At 44.4% G+C, this 17,500-nt stretch overlaps 1 protein-coding gene across 4 annotated transcripts in view; it reads left to right on the top strand.

Moving 5' to 3' along the window:
• The window catches only part of uckl1b (uridine-cytidine kinase 1-like 1b), a 59,191-nt gene that overhangs the window by 10,147 nt on the left and 31,544 nt on the right, over positions 1-17,500 (top strand). For 3 of the 4 annotated variants that reach the window (XM_063208117.1, XM_063208115.1, XM_063208116.1), the window contains exons 2-7: positions 2,704-2,897; positions 5,730-5,836; positions 12,910-13,080; positions 14,089-14,160; positions 15,016-15,205; positions 17,455-17,500. The exon at positions 17,455-17,500 is cut by the window's right edge and continues 16 nt beyond it. In XM_063208117.1, the coding sequence (XP_063064187.1) occupies positions 2,704-2,897; positions 5,730-5,836; positions 12,910-13,080; positions 14,089-14,160; positions 15,016-15,205; positions 17,455-17,500 (780 nt within the window). Of the gene's footprint in view, positions 205-2,703; positions 2,898-5,729; positions 5,837-12,909; positions 13,081-14,088; positions 14,161-15,015; positions 15,206-17,454 lie in introns of all 4 variants that reach the window. The other variant, XM_063208118.1, reaches the window with a different exon arrangement.

Below are 17,500 nucleotides of genomic sequence, written 5' to 3'. Positions count from 1 at the left end.
TTGCCCCGTCAACTTTGAACCTTGGACAATGTGTCCTTTCCAAACACAGTTCTGAGTGTGTGAGTAGTACTCCTCAGCTCACACATTTCAAATAAGACAAGACTTCAGCAGCTGCCTATGCCATTTGCACCTTTCCATCTGTGCAAGTATGGCTAATTTTTACCACTCGCCCAGGGAGGAAGTTTGGTTTGCGCGTATCATGCGGTAAGCTTGACTTCTTTTTTCCTTGACCGCAAGATGATGTGTCTGTTCCCTAATAGACAAGCCGCTTTCCCGGTCAAGCCGGTCTCTCAATCGTGGGGTAACCAACGCCACGTCACGATTGCCACGTGAATATCATGAATCGAGCCATCCCGCCTGCCTGCCTGCCTGTGTGCATGTGCTGCAGGCGTGGATTCAAGTGCTACTAGTATACTGCTGAGGCCAGCGTGCCATCTTCATGTCATGTGTTGGCACACCATAAGGCGCGTGAGATGCAGGGCAGTCAACAAGTAGGAGCTGCACCTCGCTCGGGTTGCGGCCAACACCATTTGCTTTGGATATCAGCAGTCAAATAGGCGGGAGGGCTAAAGGGGTTTGGTTGACGTTTGGTATTGGCAAAGTCAATGTTTTCTGAAAAGGGAAGGGAACACAATTTTAAGACAGTGCCAAAGGAATCCTGTCCATCAGTATAGAACCACCAAAACCTGACCTGTGCAAGTGAGGGGAGGACAAGGTGTTGGATTACAGGGGCTCAGGTTGTGGCTCAGGTGTTGGCACAGCATTCACTAATATCACCAGCACACAGTCTCACACAGCTACTTCATCCTTCAAAACATGAGAATAGATCGATTTGGATGGAGGATTTGGTGTCTGTTTGTGGCATGGCATTGTGGCATCGTCATTGTCCTCATTGTTGACATTGTTGACATTGTTGGTTTGTGGTTGCCAAGGAGGAGTAGAGTAGAGTTTCACAGTCAGCAGTCAACAGATTGTTTCACATTGTGCTTGTGCTCTGAGCATTTTCTAGATGCAGATAATTTGCCGACAACATGTTTTGTGGTGAAAAACTAAAATGGAGCTGTGGAGTTAACTTTAAGACTTTGCCATTGATCTTATTTCTAATAAAGCACTTCTAGTCATTGCCCGTACATCCCTAAATTGTTGAATACAGGTAATCTGATCTTGTGCTTGCGGGAGTTGCCTTTATGTATCATGACCTGCAGTGATGCCAGCCGCAGCTGACTTGATGTGGGCACAATGACTGGCATGCTGCTCTTCAAGAAAATTTGCAGCTGCAGAGAGGGCAGTAAATGAAACTGAAACGGGCTTCAGACACTAAAAGACCTACCCACAAAGTTTTAAGGCATTGTAGAGAAGGGGAGTAGAGTTGCCCTTCCGGGACTTGAACCTGGACTTTCTGGGCTAGTAAACTGGGGCTCTGATCACTACACCGAAGAGCTAGGCTCATTGGCATTACAGTCAGAACACACACACAACCCTAGTGAGGGTCACTCCATCACAGGCATATTAAGAGTGGCTCTCTCTGCCTTCGGTTTATATCAACAGACCAAACTTATGCACGTTTGTGTTTCATGCATTCATGCTCTACAGTACAACCTAGCTTACTGTATTCTTCATATCGGTAATCATTAGCCAAGTACACAAATTCAAAACTGAAGTTTGAAAAACAACCTATTTTAAGTGCAAAGATAAAGTCACTAAGAGAGAATGACTTTATCTTTCTCTGCTAGCACCACAGTGTAGGCTGATTGATTTACACCCAGAATTGACCTCCAACACGTTTTTTTTTCCTTTCTTGAACATCGAGTGAACCATCCTGCTTTGTTACGCTCGGACAGTGAATCCTCGCAGTTAGACCTCAGAGTTAATGTTTGACTTCTGTCCTCAGCATTTCTCTCTGCTGACTCGTGTGGATTTGTTGCAGTCGGTCTGTTTTCGTTCCCACCGGTATTTGTTTTCGTATTGTACGTGTCTAGGGTCCAGTTAACAGGATTTGCGCTATAATCAGTTTTGCAGCTCTGGTAAATTGGTCAAATCCTGGCTTGCGTGTCTTGTCATTAGCTTTTGCTGAGAGCTCTGACAGGCCTGTCTGTATCCCCTTGTGTGCCTTGAGTGGCACGTTGTTTTGAGTTTGATGACTTACAAAAGTGTGTGTTTTGTGCTGTTTTGCACAAGGCAAATATGGCTCATTATGAGGTCAGTGGTTTATAGTTACCCCATGGCCACACCCTAGTGAAAGAAAACAAATATGGGTTTTTAAATGATCAAACCTGCCAAGGCATGAAACCATCCACTCAATCACTCAAGGACGTGCGCAAGGACTAATACTCTGGGGGAAAATGAAAGGGAGAAGAGAAATTTAGATTTGCGTGGTTGTTTGAAAGCGCTCTATGCTTGGCCTATTAGGCTGACTAACTGTGCCTTTAAGAAGACCCCCCTTCAGCAGTCAGCACTGCAGAAGTAATTTGCACGTGCACGTGCACGACATAGTTTGCAGACATCCGATAAGGGAGCAATTAACTCTCTTCAGGTTGAGACCCGTGGCAAAAGCCCGGCCATTACACGAACAATCAGCTATCTATCAGCCTGACCCCTGGCACATGTTCTCACAATGTGAGAACTGACCTTGAAAGTTATAAAAGTAAAACACAAAGCTGTAACTCTCGTTTTCTTGTGTGTTTTTTTTTTGGGTCATCGCAGTGGTGGTGGTGAGGGTTCGCTTGACAGGCTCCTCCCCACCGTCAACGCTGGCCTGTCGCCAAGGAAACGGACCACCAGCCAGTGCAAGTCAGAGCCCCCGCTCCTGAGGACCAGCAAAAGGACCATCTACACCGCGGGCCGTCCACCCTGGTACAACGAGCATGGGACCCAATCCAAGGAGGCCTTCGTTATTGGTGAGCAGGGAAGCCGACAGGGGGGGACAAAGGGATGTCTTGTCCCAGGCCCAGGGAGAGACGGGAACCAGAATTGGATCCTCATGACATTGTATATATTGCATTTGGGGCCCTTTCAGATGTCTTTGTCCCGGGCCCAGCCAAGGCTGTCAGCGGCCCTGTTGGTGAGACACATCATGTTGAGAAGGTTATGGTTTTAGATTTAGACCTGGAAAGGTCCACATTAAAGACTTATGCATTAAGCGTTCAAGTTGAAAACTACAGATACCAGAGAAGGTGAGAACCTCAGACAGAAAAGATTAAGATTTAGATTTTCAGACAGTGAATACTCAGGTTGTCAACTACAAAGATGAGAAAATATTTGAGGTTGAGAGCTGTGGAGAATGTGTTAGCTTTGGGTTGCATACAACTGACAAAGTTCAGGTTTAGAACTCCATAAAGAAAAATATACTCCACCGCTTGAAAATTAAAACACAGCTAAGGTTCAGGTGGAGGGCTTTACAAATGGATATCAGTTCAGGGCAATATATTTGAAATAAGAACAGTTAAACCTCATCAGAGAACTGCAGTTTTTTAATTGTGTCTGCAGACGTGCACATGCATGTGACAATTTCAAAACAACAGGCCTTCTGTCATCAAAACAAAACTTTGGGATCATTTTTGTGTGAGTTTATTTTATTGTGAGTTTATTTTATATGATAGTATTTTTTAACTTTTGGATGGTAACACGCAAATAGTTTTGTTGAAGCCGATGCCTTTAAGGAAGTTGCTGTGTTATGACTGTGTGTCATGGGCTCAGCTGTTAAATCGCAGACGATACTTGAACCAGCCATAATCCCGCCTAAATCCAAACATGCATCTCTCATTGTGTGTTCCCCCGAGGGGCTCAGCTTGCATTGGCATGAGTGGGTACTCGGGCAGTAGGTCAGTAATTGTCTGACTGTTGATGGAACAATGCAGACTTAGGCTTAGGGGATTTGCGGTGGAGAGGGACAGTGTTTGCCTTCAGCGTTAATGGAAGCCGTGTGATGGCCTCCGTAGCCATTAAAGCTGGAGGGTCATGTGACCTCTCTCATTGTCTCCAGAAGCTTCCTAAAAGTAACATTCCGATCTTGGGGTGTCCAGTAGCAACATACCCCCCCCCCCAGGTAATTTCAGGGATGATCAAACTGATATCAGTTTGAGTGGAATGCCAACTTCACTTTTACTGAAGACAACATTTCTCGAAAGAAGATCAACTCCCAGCTCCCCTTGAGTTAAATGAGTGAGTTTTACTTATTCTTCACATGGTGCTCTCAGTCTGGCGAGGTTACTTCTAGTTCCAGGCTTGCCATTATCAATGAATCCTATAGGAGCATTTAGCTGCTACAAGTAGCTGGTCCCTTACGTTTCAATGATATACTCAGTGTTTCCCATACATTGAGGAAACTATGGCGGCCCGCCATAGTTTAAATTTGGCCGCCATAGTTTCCGAAAATGTAAAAAAAAAAAATATATATTTTTTTTTTTTTTACTTTATTTTATTTTATTTTTTTACGATTGCCGTTTTTGTTGAAAACGATTTGAATTACGATTTCCTTCGCATTTTCCTCCTGGAGTAAATACATCCTATAGAGAAAACCACAAGTGCTTGAAAGACAGAGGGATCAAAAGCCTAGTCAAGTTGTTGTAGTTAACTTGGGTTTTGGGAGCAATAAAAAAAACCTTTCAGATCGAAACGATTGTGTAGAACGTAAGGCAGTATGGGTGTTCCCAGGCTAGTGACCAGCACCCCTCATGTAGAATGTGCACGCCTATGTGTGTGTGGGGAAAAGGCATAGCCTACCCTCTTAAACCCTTTTTGTTTATGCGTAATCTTAAATTCTTATCTCTGCTCCTATTTTGTTTTATTATTTTTTTCATTACATAGACCCCTGCATGTGTATTATGTAGCCTTATTTCTCAAAATATAAATGGCTGAAATGTAGGCTTAGGCCTATAGTTTCTCCATGCGCCAATGTCATACTATACTGATTGTTTTGCCATTTTGCATTTACACTGCGCGAATACACCCCCCCCCCCCCAAAAAAAAAGGGCAGCGTGAAAACACACCCCCCCCCCCCCGGACAAAAAAATCCCTGCTGCCCCCATAGTTTCCAAAATTTCTGTGGGAAACACTGTATACTCTAGCATGAAGGTAGCATTTGTGTTGCCAGGGCCCTGCAGTGCCCAGCCGGTAGGGCACTCGCCTGCCATGCGGCTGACCAGGGTTCGATTCCCGGTCGGGGTCCTTTGCTGACCCCTCCCCGTCTCTCTCCCCATTCGCTTCCTGTCCACCTCTCACACTGTCCTATCAAATAAAGTCGAAAAAGACCAACACAAAATGTTGCCAGACTCAAAGAACAGCCAGAAGAACAGGAGAATGGTAAAACACACTGTGATCATTTAGCTCCAGGGGAGATGTGAAATGGAACTGGTGAAGTGTTACTCTAACACTGAAGATTTGACTAGTCACTGAAGAATCATTTTCCTTTTACTGTAAATGAGCTAATTTGACACCTCCTGATGAGGTCTGCAACAAAATTAAAAGACATGTTTAAAACATGTACTGTACAGTAATATACTGGTAGTCAGATTACACACTAACAGACAAAGCTGATGGAAATGGATCTCAATCTTTGGTCTGTCAATGGTCCAACTACTAGTACTATACTAAACTCATCATATCCATTTATACGTTTTAGTGTTTTTTGGAAACAAGTGAAAAAAGAGTGAAAAGAGAAGTGAAAAGCTAGATGCAGTGTGGAGAACTGTCTTTTACTAAGAGCTTCCGTGTTGTCCGGCGTATTATAGGTCTGTGTGGGGGAAGTGCCTCTGGAAAAACCACCGTGGCCCGCAAGATTATCGAGGCACTAGACGTCCCCTGGGTGGTGCTTCTCTCCATGGACTCCTTCTACAAGGTGAGACCCAAAAACCCAACCCCGTCATTCTGACTCACAAAGACCCTTATTTGGCCGTGTGGGAATGGCCTTCTTCTTCATCTAATTTGAGCATGGGAATGTAATTGGGTTAAAACACACACATACAGCCTGTTTTCATCAGTGTGAGTGCTTTGTCCATTGTTGCCAGATTGGGAGGTTATCCGCTCAATTGGGCTGCTTGGGATGGCTGTCTGTGTGTAAAAACAGGAAAAATTGACCATTTGGCTTTTTTTTCTGCAGTTTTATGCCCATAGAAATCAATGCAATTTGTTGAAATTGGGCGGAATTTAGGGCATTTTGGGGTTTTTTGAGAACATTTGGGCAGGATTTGATCAGACACATCTGGCAACACTGGCTTTGCTCCAGGATATGGAGATGTCCACTGAGTAACAAGGCACTGGATGTCCCTACAATTCAAATATGCTATTTCCTTCAGGAAGCACAGCAGCCAATGCTAGTGATTTGCCTGTGTTTGGTTTTGCTTGTTTTGAGAAGGCACCAAACTCAGCCCTGGGGTGGTGATGGGTGTACAACCTTGTGATTTTCACTCATTCTGTATTCAAGTGAAGATCATGCAGCTGATTATTTCAAGGGTCGCTGGAAAGGCATTCTCTTTTTTTGTTCTTTTACTGCCTTGTTGCAGAGCCTGTGTTGCAGAATAGTGCAATCATGTGAGCGTAAGTCATTTGTGCCAGCATCTGAACATGATGTACACTTTGAGCAAATGTGTGTGCGTGTGTGCACTAGTTTAAGTATAAGTGAAACTTTGAGCCAAGCACACCCTAGGTCATAAACAGTCGTGCTGACCTTCTGCTGTGAGGCCCCTGTTTGACCTGCTACAGGTTTTCTACCGGCCTGACCGTTACTGAACACACCCCATGCACATAAACAGGTCACCAACTCAGAACACTGTGTGTGTGCAGATCATATCAGTTATTGGTTATATATATCACCTCCTTCACTTTCACTATTGCCAGAGTACATAGACTGAATTAGTTTATTGTTATTGCACTCATAATATGACGTACAGTGAGAACAGTTAAGGTTTCTGCTAGGTCATGCTGTCATCATGACACAGCACAGTACAAGGTTTTCAATAGAGCAGCGGTTCCCAAACTTTTTTCCCTGCGCACCCCCTTTTACATTTCAATGTGGTTCGTGCACCCCTTAAGCGAATGTTGCACAGCCGCAAATTTTGGGCAATCCTCATTTCCAATAGACTTGACATTTTTTCTGCCATTATTACAATGGAATTTGTTGCATGACAAGTTATACATTACACTTCAGGTGGATCTTTCCAGCATACAATTCACCAAACAATTAAAACTGTGTAATATTCATTAATTCTGTATAAAAACACCCCAGTTTGGGAAACCCTGCAATAGAGAATGCTCAGGACCATGTCGAGGGCTCAGAGCTCATTGCGTTCCTTTCAGTTCTTCCCAGAGCCAGACAAAGCCGACATAGACCCACTCAGGATGCCTGCTGTTGGATTTTAGCCATTTTGTTCCAAACGTTGTAAACCCATTTCCAAATCATTTTCCAAACTTACTATGTGTTGGCTAGAATCCAGCGTGTTCTTTTTAAAGAGTCAGAGAGCATGGTGTCCAATTCTTGATTTCAGCGGGTTTATTTATCCAAAGCATCTGGCATGAAGTTACAAATAATTAAAGCATTTTTGAATTCTGTTCTTCTGTGACCTCACCCTAACAGCAACAGCCTAGGAGAATTCTGTCTTTCCCTAGTGTATCTGTCTTTTTGTAGTAGAGTGACCATCCCCCGTCTGTCTCCAAGCTGTGGGGGCTCCCATTAGCCTTGGTCTCATTGCAGGGCCAGCCCCGGGCTGGCCCGGACAAAAGGGGGCTGACGGTGATCTCATCAAAAGGGGGCTAGGTGCTAAAGATGGCCGCCGGGCCAGGTTGTGGGGCTAAGGGCCGATTTCCCTGGCCCGTCGAATTCGATGGGCCAGCAAGCACCGCCGAGGCTCGGAGGCGGGGTCAACCTCTGTGTAAAAATGTGGCTGCATGGGGGACTTATCGCTAAATTCTGGGCAAATTATGGTTAAGCATTAGTTTGGGGTGTTTGGCTTTCTTATGGCATAATTTCATAAGATGCAACCTTGGCACTTCTGTTTGTGTTTTTAAAGTTATTTAGTCAACATAACTTTTTGTTGTTATCGGATCATGGGCACCACTACACTTAAACTTGGGATGTCATAGCTAAGTCATGTCGGCTTTTTTCTGCTTTTAGCCGCCAACTCTTGTGCCATTATCGTGATTTGGGCATGCTTTCCACTGGACACCAATAAAAAGTGTCTCACAAATACTCACACGTGACATTTATGTCGGCTTATTTAGCTTTTGCGCTATTATCGCCGAAGGTCTGGTAGGCTATATCGCACGTTTCAGACTGATGGCCAAACACAGTTTGAAATTTACACAAGGGCTTTAATGTCAAATGGATGGAAATAACATGAATGAATAGACAGGTGGCACGCCGCAACGAGGGGGTGTGTCGCTATGTCCGGGGCTGGCTCATAATTTTCTATAGCAACTGATGAAGGTGCTATGTCTCAGGGATTTGGTCTCCTTTCACATGGTAACTTATTCAATTACCTGCACATTCATGTCTCGCTATGTCCGGGGCTCATGCTTCTGTGCGCGATTGGGGGGATTAACTGGGCATGTTCGCACGTCTCCTTCTGTTCACTCTCAGTTGTCGAGCTGCTCGTATTTTCATGCGTCTTTGTCTTCTTAACATGCGCTGCGTCCCATACAGCTTCTGAATCGACAACTTTGCCATGTAATAAAACTGTTCTTGAAAGGCAAGCCATTTTCTTTGCAGTTCTTGTCGTCTTTGTCCGTAGGCTACGAGCCAAACGGCGACCTGCTCCAGCAGAGTTTGCTCCATTTTATTCTCCTTCTTTGTCGTTGTTCTGTTGTTGTCCTTCTGTGATTTGGGGCGAAAGTGGGCTGTGCCCGACTGACGTTTCACAAACAAGGCGTGTACCTGAATGTGCCTGGGGTCGGCTATGAGTCCGATCAGGCAAAAAATGGCCCGGGCCGGCAGCTCCGAGCCGGCCACTCTCCTGAGCCCCGGGCGGCCCCGGGCCGCTGAAGCGCGGCTAATGAGACCAAGGCTATTGTGTCCAGGTAAACCTAGGCCCCTTGGCCAGACCTCCTGAGGTGTGTCTTGATCACACAGAGAAAGTGGGTTGGATGTGGCTGGTAACCCTTCGCAAAATATACAGCATATGATCATGACCCTTATTAAACATTCTCAATGTCAATTTACAAAAATGTATGCCAATATATTTTCACTGATCAGTGAATGACAACTCTATTAAAACAGACATAGCTGACAGAAAAAGATAGCATTAAGCTTACTAGGGGTTGGTGTGCAGGATGAAGTGCTATTTGTACATTTTTGTTCATACCACTACTGCCCTACAAAGGTGAAGTGCAATAAGTATGCCAACATTCAAACTAAGAAAAATGTCCTCAAAGCCTTGGTGTTAGGTAAGATATTGTAGTTGCTGCAAATTTGACAAAGCAATATATTTAAAACAGGACACATTTGGACCATAAGGCGATGTAAAGGAGGTGTAAAGAAGACCATTTCAGTCTACCTGAAAAGAAAATGTAGTTACTGCACTTTTCCTTTGTAGGGCAGAATAGAACACATACACTGCAGTTGTTGAAACACCTTCGTAGGCTACTGTATGTGGACGTAGCAGCATGTAATAACTATTATAAATACAATTTGTGCATGACATCATGTACTTTACCTTCTATAATAAATACAACGGTAACAGCAAAATTGCATGCGGTCAATATAATATGCTGTGCATAGTGTTGTGCAAGAGAGGATTTGCTCACGGTAACCTAATCAGCCGTAATGGTCAGCAGCCCTGACTCCAAACCCTCAACTGCTGACTAACGTGTCCTCGTCCTGTTACGAAAAGGCTGTAAGCTGGAGCACAGACCTGCTTTGCACATCATGAAACACAGTTTAAATGACAAAGCCCTGATGAAGACCAGTGCGGTCAAAACATGTTGGCTTTTTTAATCATGTTTTAGCCCTATGACAATAAAGGCTTTTTAATGGACTTCCTCTTTTTCACCTGGAGTTGCCTGGATTTTTTCCCTTTTTTGAATTGAACTGATCCCCTTCATCCAAGAGCACCCACCAAATATACTTTAAGAAGATACTGCGACTTGTTTGAGCTACCAGCCATTTTGTGTTTTACCTATGAAACACAATTTATTGGCTCTGCCGTGGCACTCGTCAGCCATGTGGCCGACCCGGGTTCGATTCCCGGCCCGCAAACCGTCCTGTCGTCAATAAAGTCATAAAAAGAACAAAAGAACCCTAAGAAATACAGTTTATCAAAGCCCCCAAATTCAAGCTATGATGAGTGTAACTATTCATGCAGAAACATCAATAACTACGGAAGTGGTAAGCTTTAGTTGTCTAGAACCTCTTACAGCCAAATTAGACTTTTGTTGCCATTCATAGCCCCATTATGCACGCCGTTAGTCTGCGGAAAGAGTTAACTACCTTAGTACTACACTATTATGACATAACACAGTGCCTTTCATAATGCATTACGACTTGGTCGTTACCATTCTGGTAAGAGCAAATTTATTACAGGGGCCGTGTGTTAACGGGTTAATGCAACAGTCAATTAACATTTCCCTCCACGCTGGGCCGGGTCATCTCGGAGGAGATTATTTTTGTTGCCAGGCCCCCGCCAATCAGTGATCTGGGGAAGAAGGAGGGGTGTGGTGTGGACAATGACATTTTACATAGGAGCAGACAACTGCACATGTCATGACCAAATGTAAGCGATTGGGTAAAATCAGACACACATTTCAAACTACAATAATCGTTTTGTGCACATGAAATTAGTAGGACGGTATGGTTAGTGGTTCAAAAGAGCTGTTCTTCAAGCTTCCCTACCACAATTGCAGTGTTTTGAACTAAAATGTTAAAATTGTCAATTTTGAAATGTAACAGGCTAGCTCAGAATCGCACAAACTCGGCATGACATTTAAAGTGACAATTTATTTTTTTCACCCCAACATTTCCCTTTGAAGGGAACAGGAAAAAAAGCAAAACAGAAAAATGGAGGGAAATCTGAGAGTGTTGTGAGTGACGCAAGCAGAGGGGGGATGGCGAAGGGGCGGAGGGGTTGGCGACGGGGTGGAGGGCTTAAGAAAGAGAGGGAAAGACTGACAGGCTAGCGTGTGGGGAGGGTAGGGGGGGAGGAGTGTCACGGAGGGAGTGATGTATAGGGCAGAGTGCGTGGGGCAAAGCAGAGCAACTCGAGTGTAACGCCGATGCCACTGGCATCAAACTCCTGAGTCCTGACACGGCCGTTATGTAAGAGTGCCGTGGCCCCGCGTGTTTGGCATGCTGGCGAGCTGTAATGTCACGCACAGCAGTGGTATTTACAGACCCGAGCAGCCCATTCCTAGAGCTCCAAGCTAGCCAGCCCCTCTATTTGTTTTTCTCTCTCCTTCGCTTAGAGACGGCAAAATGGTCAGGGAAACAAAAGAGGAAATGGCGGCACCTTGATTTCTAAACTACCGGTCTGCACCTTACAGCGCACAGAAGCCTGAGCTCAACCTGTCAGGGCCGCTAAGTAAACCCTGGGGCGCTCTTGTTTCAGTGTGAGGTGAAGTCAAGCCTGCTCCTCCTCCCCAGAGACTAATAGCGCCGGGGCGGGCTGCCCATGCTGGGATCCACCCCACAAGCTGCTTAGCTTGCTGCGTCCACAAAATGTCCCTCTGACTCTGTCTCTGGTCCACAATCACACAATAATCATCGTCATCATCAGAGCCTTGCTGTCCCATTAGAGCGGTGCGGGAGGGTTTGAGTGAGGCAGAGACAGAGAGAAATGGAGGGAAAATGTGCTCCGGTGCCAAACACCCAGGCAGGCTGGGGGGTGAGGCGCTTCAAAAAGCACACTGCTCTTGGCTCCGGTGCTATAAGGTTGACACTGCCTGTGTTCAGGGTCGCTGCCAGCTTTTGTTGGGCCCAGGACAAACTCATCTGAAAGGGCCCCCTATCCAATACATACAATGAAACGGGGACCCTATTCTGGGCCCGCTATCTCACTGGGCCCGGGACAACATACCCCTTTGTCCCTCCCCTGTTGACACTGCCTGACAGTGTTCCACCTAAATTTAGCCCTGGCTCGTCTCAGCTGTAGTTAAGTGTTGAGGAGAGGGGGTTGGGGGTGTAGGGTTTTTTTTTTAAAAGGGGGGCCAGGGTTTTTAAAGAGGGGAGGTTGAGGGGGAGGCAGGACTTGGATATTGTTCCCAGGTTTTAATTCAGTCTATGAGTTTGTGACCTCAATAGTTGTACAAAAACACGTGCCCCTCATGAAGTATACACATCACGTGTGTGCACTGTAACGTTCATCAAACATAGTTTGCATGGTCACCCTCATATGTTCTTTGCCAAGCTTAGCGGATAACCTTTGTACTGTATGTACTGTTCTGTAATCTCAAGACGTATTTGAAATAATTCCAATACATTTCCATTAGTCGATCATAATCCGGTTGTGAGTTTTTTAATGGACTGCCTACTCTGTGTTCTTTCATATTGCTTTTGTTTCTCCTTTTGGCTTGTATGTAGAAGGTTTATTTACAATCTGGTTATTGCGCGCAATTATGGGAGTGGGAATTCTTGTAACTTTATCCTACAGTGTCAAGATTGTGTTCTTTGTGATCTTTTCTTTTCACGGTTCATTTGTTTTCATATTAAAATGCAAAATGATGTCCTTACACTAAACCACATACATGCAGTACATACTACTTACCAACTACACCAATAGCACCTACAGTAGTACATACCCAACCCTATGACCTCAGTGTTATTAATGTCACATACTACATTGTTATGGAAAATCGATGGTAAAAAAAAATCTGTAAGCATACTTGATTATCAACCAATGTTCTGAAGACTGTGAGCCGTCTGTGGAGTTGGGAAGCTACTTTGTTCTGGAACATTCTCGAAGATTCTGGAACGTGTGTTTCCTGCAGGTGCTGACCACTGAGCAGCAGGTGCAGGCTGCCAGTAACGACTACAACTTTGACCACCCCGACGCCTTTGACTTTGGCCTCCTGGTGCCCACGCTCCGCAAGCTCAAGCAGGGCAAGAGTGTCAAGATCCCCGTCTACGATTTCACCACGCATGGACGCCAAAAGGATTGGGTAAATAATACACACAGCAACAATAACAACAACAACAGTAAGAATAGACCCCAGCCTCTGAGTATGGTACTGCCCAATGCAATGCATAGCAGCCATTGTGGCTCTGAACACCCGTTAGTGATAAGAAATGGTATTGTTTTCAGGCTGACCAGAACAGTGCCAGTGGCAGTTTGGAAATAAAGTGTTTACCTGCAAACTACCCGCGTTCACACCGGGCTCTGAACTTTTCCGTATGTGACCATCTGTTACCTGGATGAACCTGCTGACGGCCACATTGTCGTCACGGTTTACAGACATAAAACTTAATCGCATCGCGAACCAACTTTCCAATTCCAAAACACTCAGACTTATAGCGTGAACCAGCCGGTTCGAGATTTTATGCAGGAACAGTCACCGGCACGGTTCTTTGTCAGCCTGAGCGTGCCTTTACAGTTAAGTGGATAGTAATGGATATGAGTGTGCAGTTTGATATGAAGCTCATCATAGCAGGACATGCACAATTATCAGCCACTATCTTGTATTCCATCTGTGTTCATCAAACATGTGTTGTACCTTTCAGTCCTACAGTATTGGAGGATTTACAGTATATAATGTATGTAAAGGGGAAAATGGAAATAATGTCATTGCTGTATAGTAGATGTGCTATTTATGTAGGTATGTCCATTTGCTATGTGTGCGCGAGTGTGTGAGGGTGCTAGCCCCAAAGAAACATACCATCAATACTAATGTCAGTACAGTATACTAGTATCAGTACTAATATATGTTTCCGGATCCTAACATTTTTATCCCATGTGATATTGTGCGTGTTTACCCCTACAGCGTAATCGTAATGCAGCATAATAGAGCAGCTTAATCTGAAAATGCACATGACATTATGAGTTATGTAATGACTTCTTCCATACTGACATAACTCCTTGCAACAAACTCTGCTGCCTCAGGCAATGTGTCTCTCTGTCTGTTTGTGAGGCTTTTGAAACTGAAGCAGCCCAAATGTGTCTTTGCTTGCAGAAAACTGTGTACGGCGCCAGTGTCATTATTTTTGAAGGCATCATGGCTTTTGCTGATAAGGACTTGCTCAAGGTAAGAGATACAGATGCGAACATGATCGCTATATCCAGCCGCCATTTTCCCATTAAAGTGAAAGTGTGTTTTTGTGTGTGCATGTGTGTGTTAGTGTGTGTGCACGTGTGTGTGTGTGTGTGTTAGTGTGTGTGTGTGTGCGTGTGTGTGTGTGTGTGCACCCATGCGTGCTTGCGCCCGTGCGTGTGTGTGTCTGTGCGTACATGTGCTCATGCATGTATGTGTGTTGTCATATATGCACTACACTTTCACACCAGTTTGTGTGTGTGGAAAAAGGAAGGAAATAAGATATCAGATTAAGATCTGGGATGCATTTCTCAACAACATTGTTGCTAACTAAGTTAGCAAATTAGTTGGTTGCAATGCAATTTCCCATTGGAAACCTAGTAAGTTGCTAACTGGTTAGCAAAGATGCTTTCAAGAAATGAGGTCTAGATCAGAGGAAGTGGCACAACAAAACACAAAATGATTTAAAAGCCAGCAGGACTACAATCCCACGAAGATGTGCAGATCCAGAGTGTTTTCAGTGCTGATACTAGTACAGTAAATGTCTCCTTATTGTAAGTCTGATCTGGTATTTTAACATCTCTATTGCCATTTTAACATGTATACCTTATCCATTACAGTATATCTCTGTACGGACAGATATTGTAATATGTGGCATTATTGTAAATCATAACTGGTATGTCATAAAAAATATTCATAAGAGTAAGAGTATGCGCATCTGATAGTGGAAAGAGTAGAAGTGTGACACATGCCTGATGAAGACCCTGTTAGGTCGAAATGTTGTATGACCGGAATACATTTTCAAAGCGGAACTACAATGTCATGAAAAATATCCCTGTGGTATTTCAGCTCCTGGACATGAAGATCTTTGTGGACACGGACTCGGATATCCGGCTAGTGCGGAGACTGCGACGGGACATCACGGAGAGGGGCAGGGACATCGAGGGCGTCATCAAGCAGTACAACAAGTTTGTCAAGCCGGCCTTCGAGCAATACATCGAGCCCACCATGCGCCTGGCAGACATCGTGGTTCCCCGTGGTGAGCAAAGAGAGACCAGAACAAAGACAAGCAATGTGAAAAGGGCAGGCATTAACCACTTTTTTCCAATTCAATATGATTGCATCTATAGTCAGCATTCTACAACATTGTGCCCTATTAGATTTGTTACAGAACCTCCTGTATTTTTTACTGTGTCATGGAAAAACTTCAAATGTTCCGAAACTACGAACATTTCCATATGCAAACACACGTACCGTACAGACATACTACCCTAGGTATTGGAAACCAGGAACTTTATTCAGAAATGCACTACTTCAAATACTCAGACAACCACACACCCCATTTGTCTAGAAGGCACTGTATATTTTTGAGTGATTAATGTTTTATTTATTTTTAATGACCAAAAACACGTCGTAGTGTGTTATAATTACGCTACTGTCTGGTGCATGACTTCATATGCTCTGATGGCACGTTGTATTTGCATGTGTGCATACCAAGCGCCTATAACGGCACAGAGTCCTTCAGCTGATCAATACGGTTCATAAAGTTAATTTCAGCTCACATAACAGTATTTACTGTGCAGCATTTCAACTGCTGTGCCCCCTGGCCGGCCGGCACTCTGAAGTGTTTGCAGAGCAGAATTAATAAACCAGACGTAATAATTCAAAGCAATATAACAGTGCATAGCACCTTGGCTGGGGAAAAAAAGTAAATGTCTCCACGCAAAACTTGGAGATGGCATGAGATGACTGGCTTGGCTGATATTATTTCCTGAGGAACCGACTTGGAAGAATACAAGACAGCACGACAGGAAATTGAAAAGCAAGATGATTCGCTCGGAGACTGGATGGTGGACTCGGCTATGTGTTATATTTTCCCTCCATTATACCCCTTGTCTCCTAGAGACAATAGCACTGTAGCAACATTGACAGACAGCTGTAGGGATTGTGAGATCTGCAGAGATGCTTTATCCTGCAGATAGACAGCTAGGTAGTTACACTGATGGCTGCAGAGACACTGACTGACGGTTTAAAAGGTGGTAAAGTGTCTTATTTTTCATGTAAGCTACAATGCTACACGGATCCATTGACTTTCACTAGCTTAGCGACATATTCCCTCTTTTAACTTGTCTTAAAGCAAGACAACGCTTAACATGAAAAATAAGACACTTTACCACCTTTATAAACCCTGGCCAACGATTTTAAATGTATTAAGCCCCAAAATAGTGGCATACCCCTTTAAGAGACACTGATGCCTGTAGTGACACTGTCTACTGTTGGGTGACTGATGGCTGCAGAATAACTGTCCCCAAGAAACAGACTGCCAGACAGCGACATTAATGGCGGTGGGAACACTGACTGCTATATTATGGACACTGAAGACAGTCGGTCGGGAGGGACACTGACGACTGCTGTTAAGACACTGACTGCTGTAGGGCCACTGACAACAGTAGGGTCACTGACGGCTATACATAGGTTCTAAATTTTTGTTTTCCCCTGACTGCGCGAAACTAACTGCGCACAACTCAACCTCTGATTGTTGAAAACCGCTGTCGGTCAAAACATTTGCTCACGTGGTTGGCCGTCAGTGTTTTGCCCCTCCTCATAACATCGTGTTTACAAATACTGCAAACCCATGTACTTTGTATAGGAATGCTGTCTTCTAGAGACAGACTGTTGGGACACTGACTCTTGTAGTGATACTGACGGTTGTCGGGACACTGGCGACTTAAGCATCACTGATGAATTACTGTAGAATTACAGAATTGCTGTGGAATTACAGTTAATGACACTGACCCGCCTATGGTGACACTGATGACTGGTGACACTAAACAGTTACAAGTATATGCAAGGAATATTCCGATTTTAAACGGAATGGCGGCAGTATTCAGTTTAACGCACAAGTTATGTAAACCCTTCAGTCATTATGAATGTGACCGTGTCTCTGTAATATACAGGTTGCAGAACTCTGTGTCACACATGTAGCCTCTTACTGCAGATGGGGTCGCCGGCGACCCTATTCACTTGCTGAAAATGCTTAAATACATCATAACAACATTGCTATGACATTACAGAGAGCCATAGCGCTGCACTAAGGGGTTAAAGGGAATATAACAGAATTTGTTTTGAACCCAATGCTGAAAAAATGCAAAATTAATTTCATGTAAAAGCTGACAATTAAGTTGATTTTGTTTCGATATTGTACGGAATATTCTGTACATGTAACTGCTCACTGATGGTTATGGTGACGCTGGCGGCTGTTGCGTGACGTCTCCTGTGTTCCGACAGGTGGCGGGAACATGGTGGCCATAGACCTGATCGTGGCACACGTCCA

This window comes from Engraulis encrasicolus, chromosome 10 (genome assembly GCF_034702125.1).
Source record: "Engraulis encrasicolus isolate BLACKSEA-1 chromosome 10, IST_EnEncr_1.0, whole genome shotgun sequence".
In the NCBI taxonomy this organism is placed as follows: domain Eukaryota; kingdom Metazoa; phylum Chordata; class Actinopteri; order Clupeiformes; family Engraulidae; genus Engraulis; species Engraulis encrasicolus.
The sequence above is the reverse complement of the archived record's forward strand: the minus strand, read 5'-3'. Positions and strand labels throughout refer to the sequence as shown.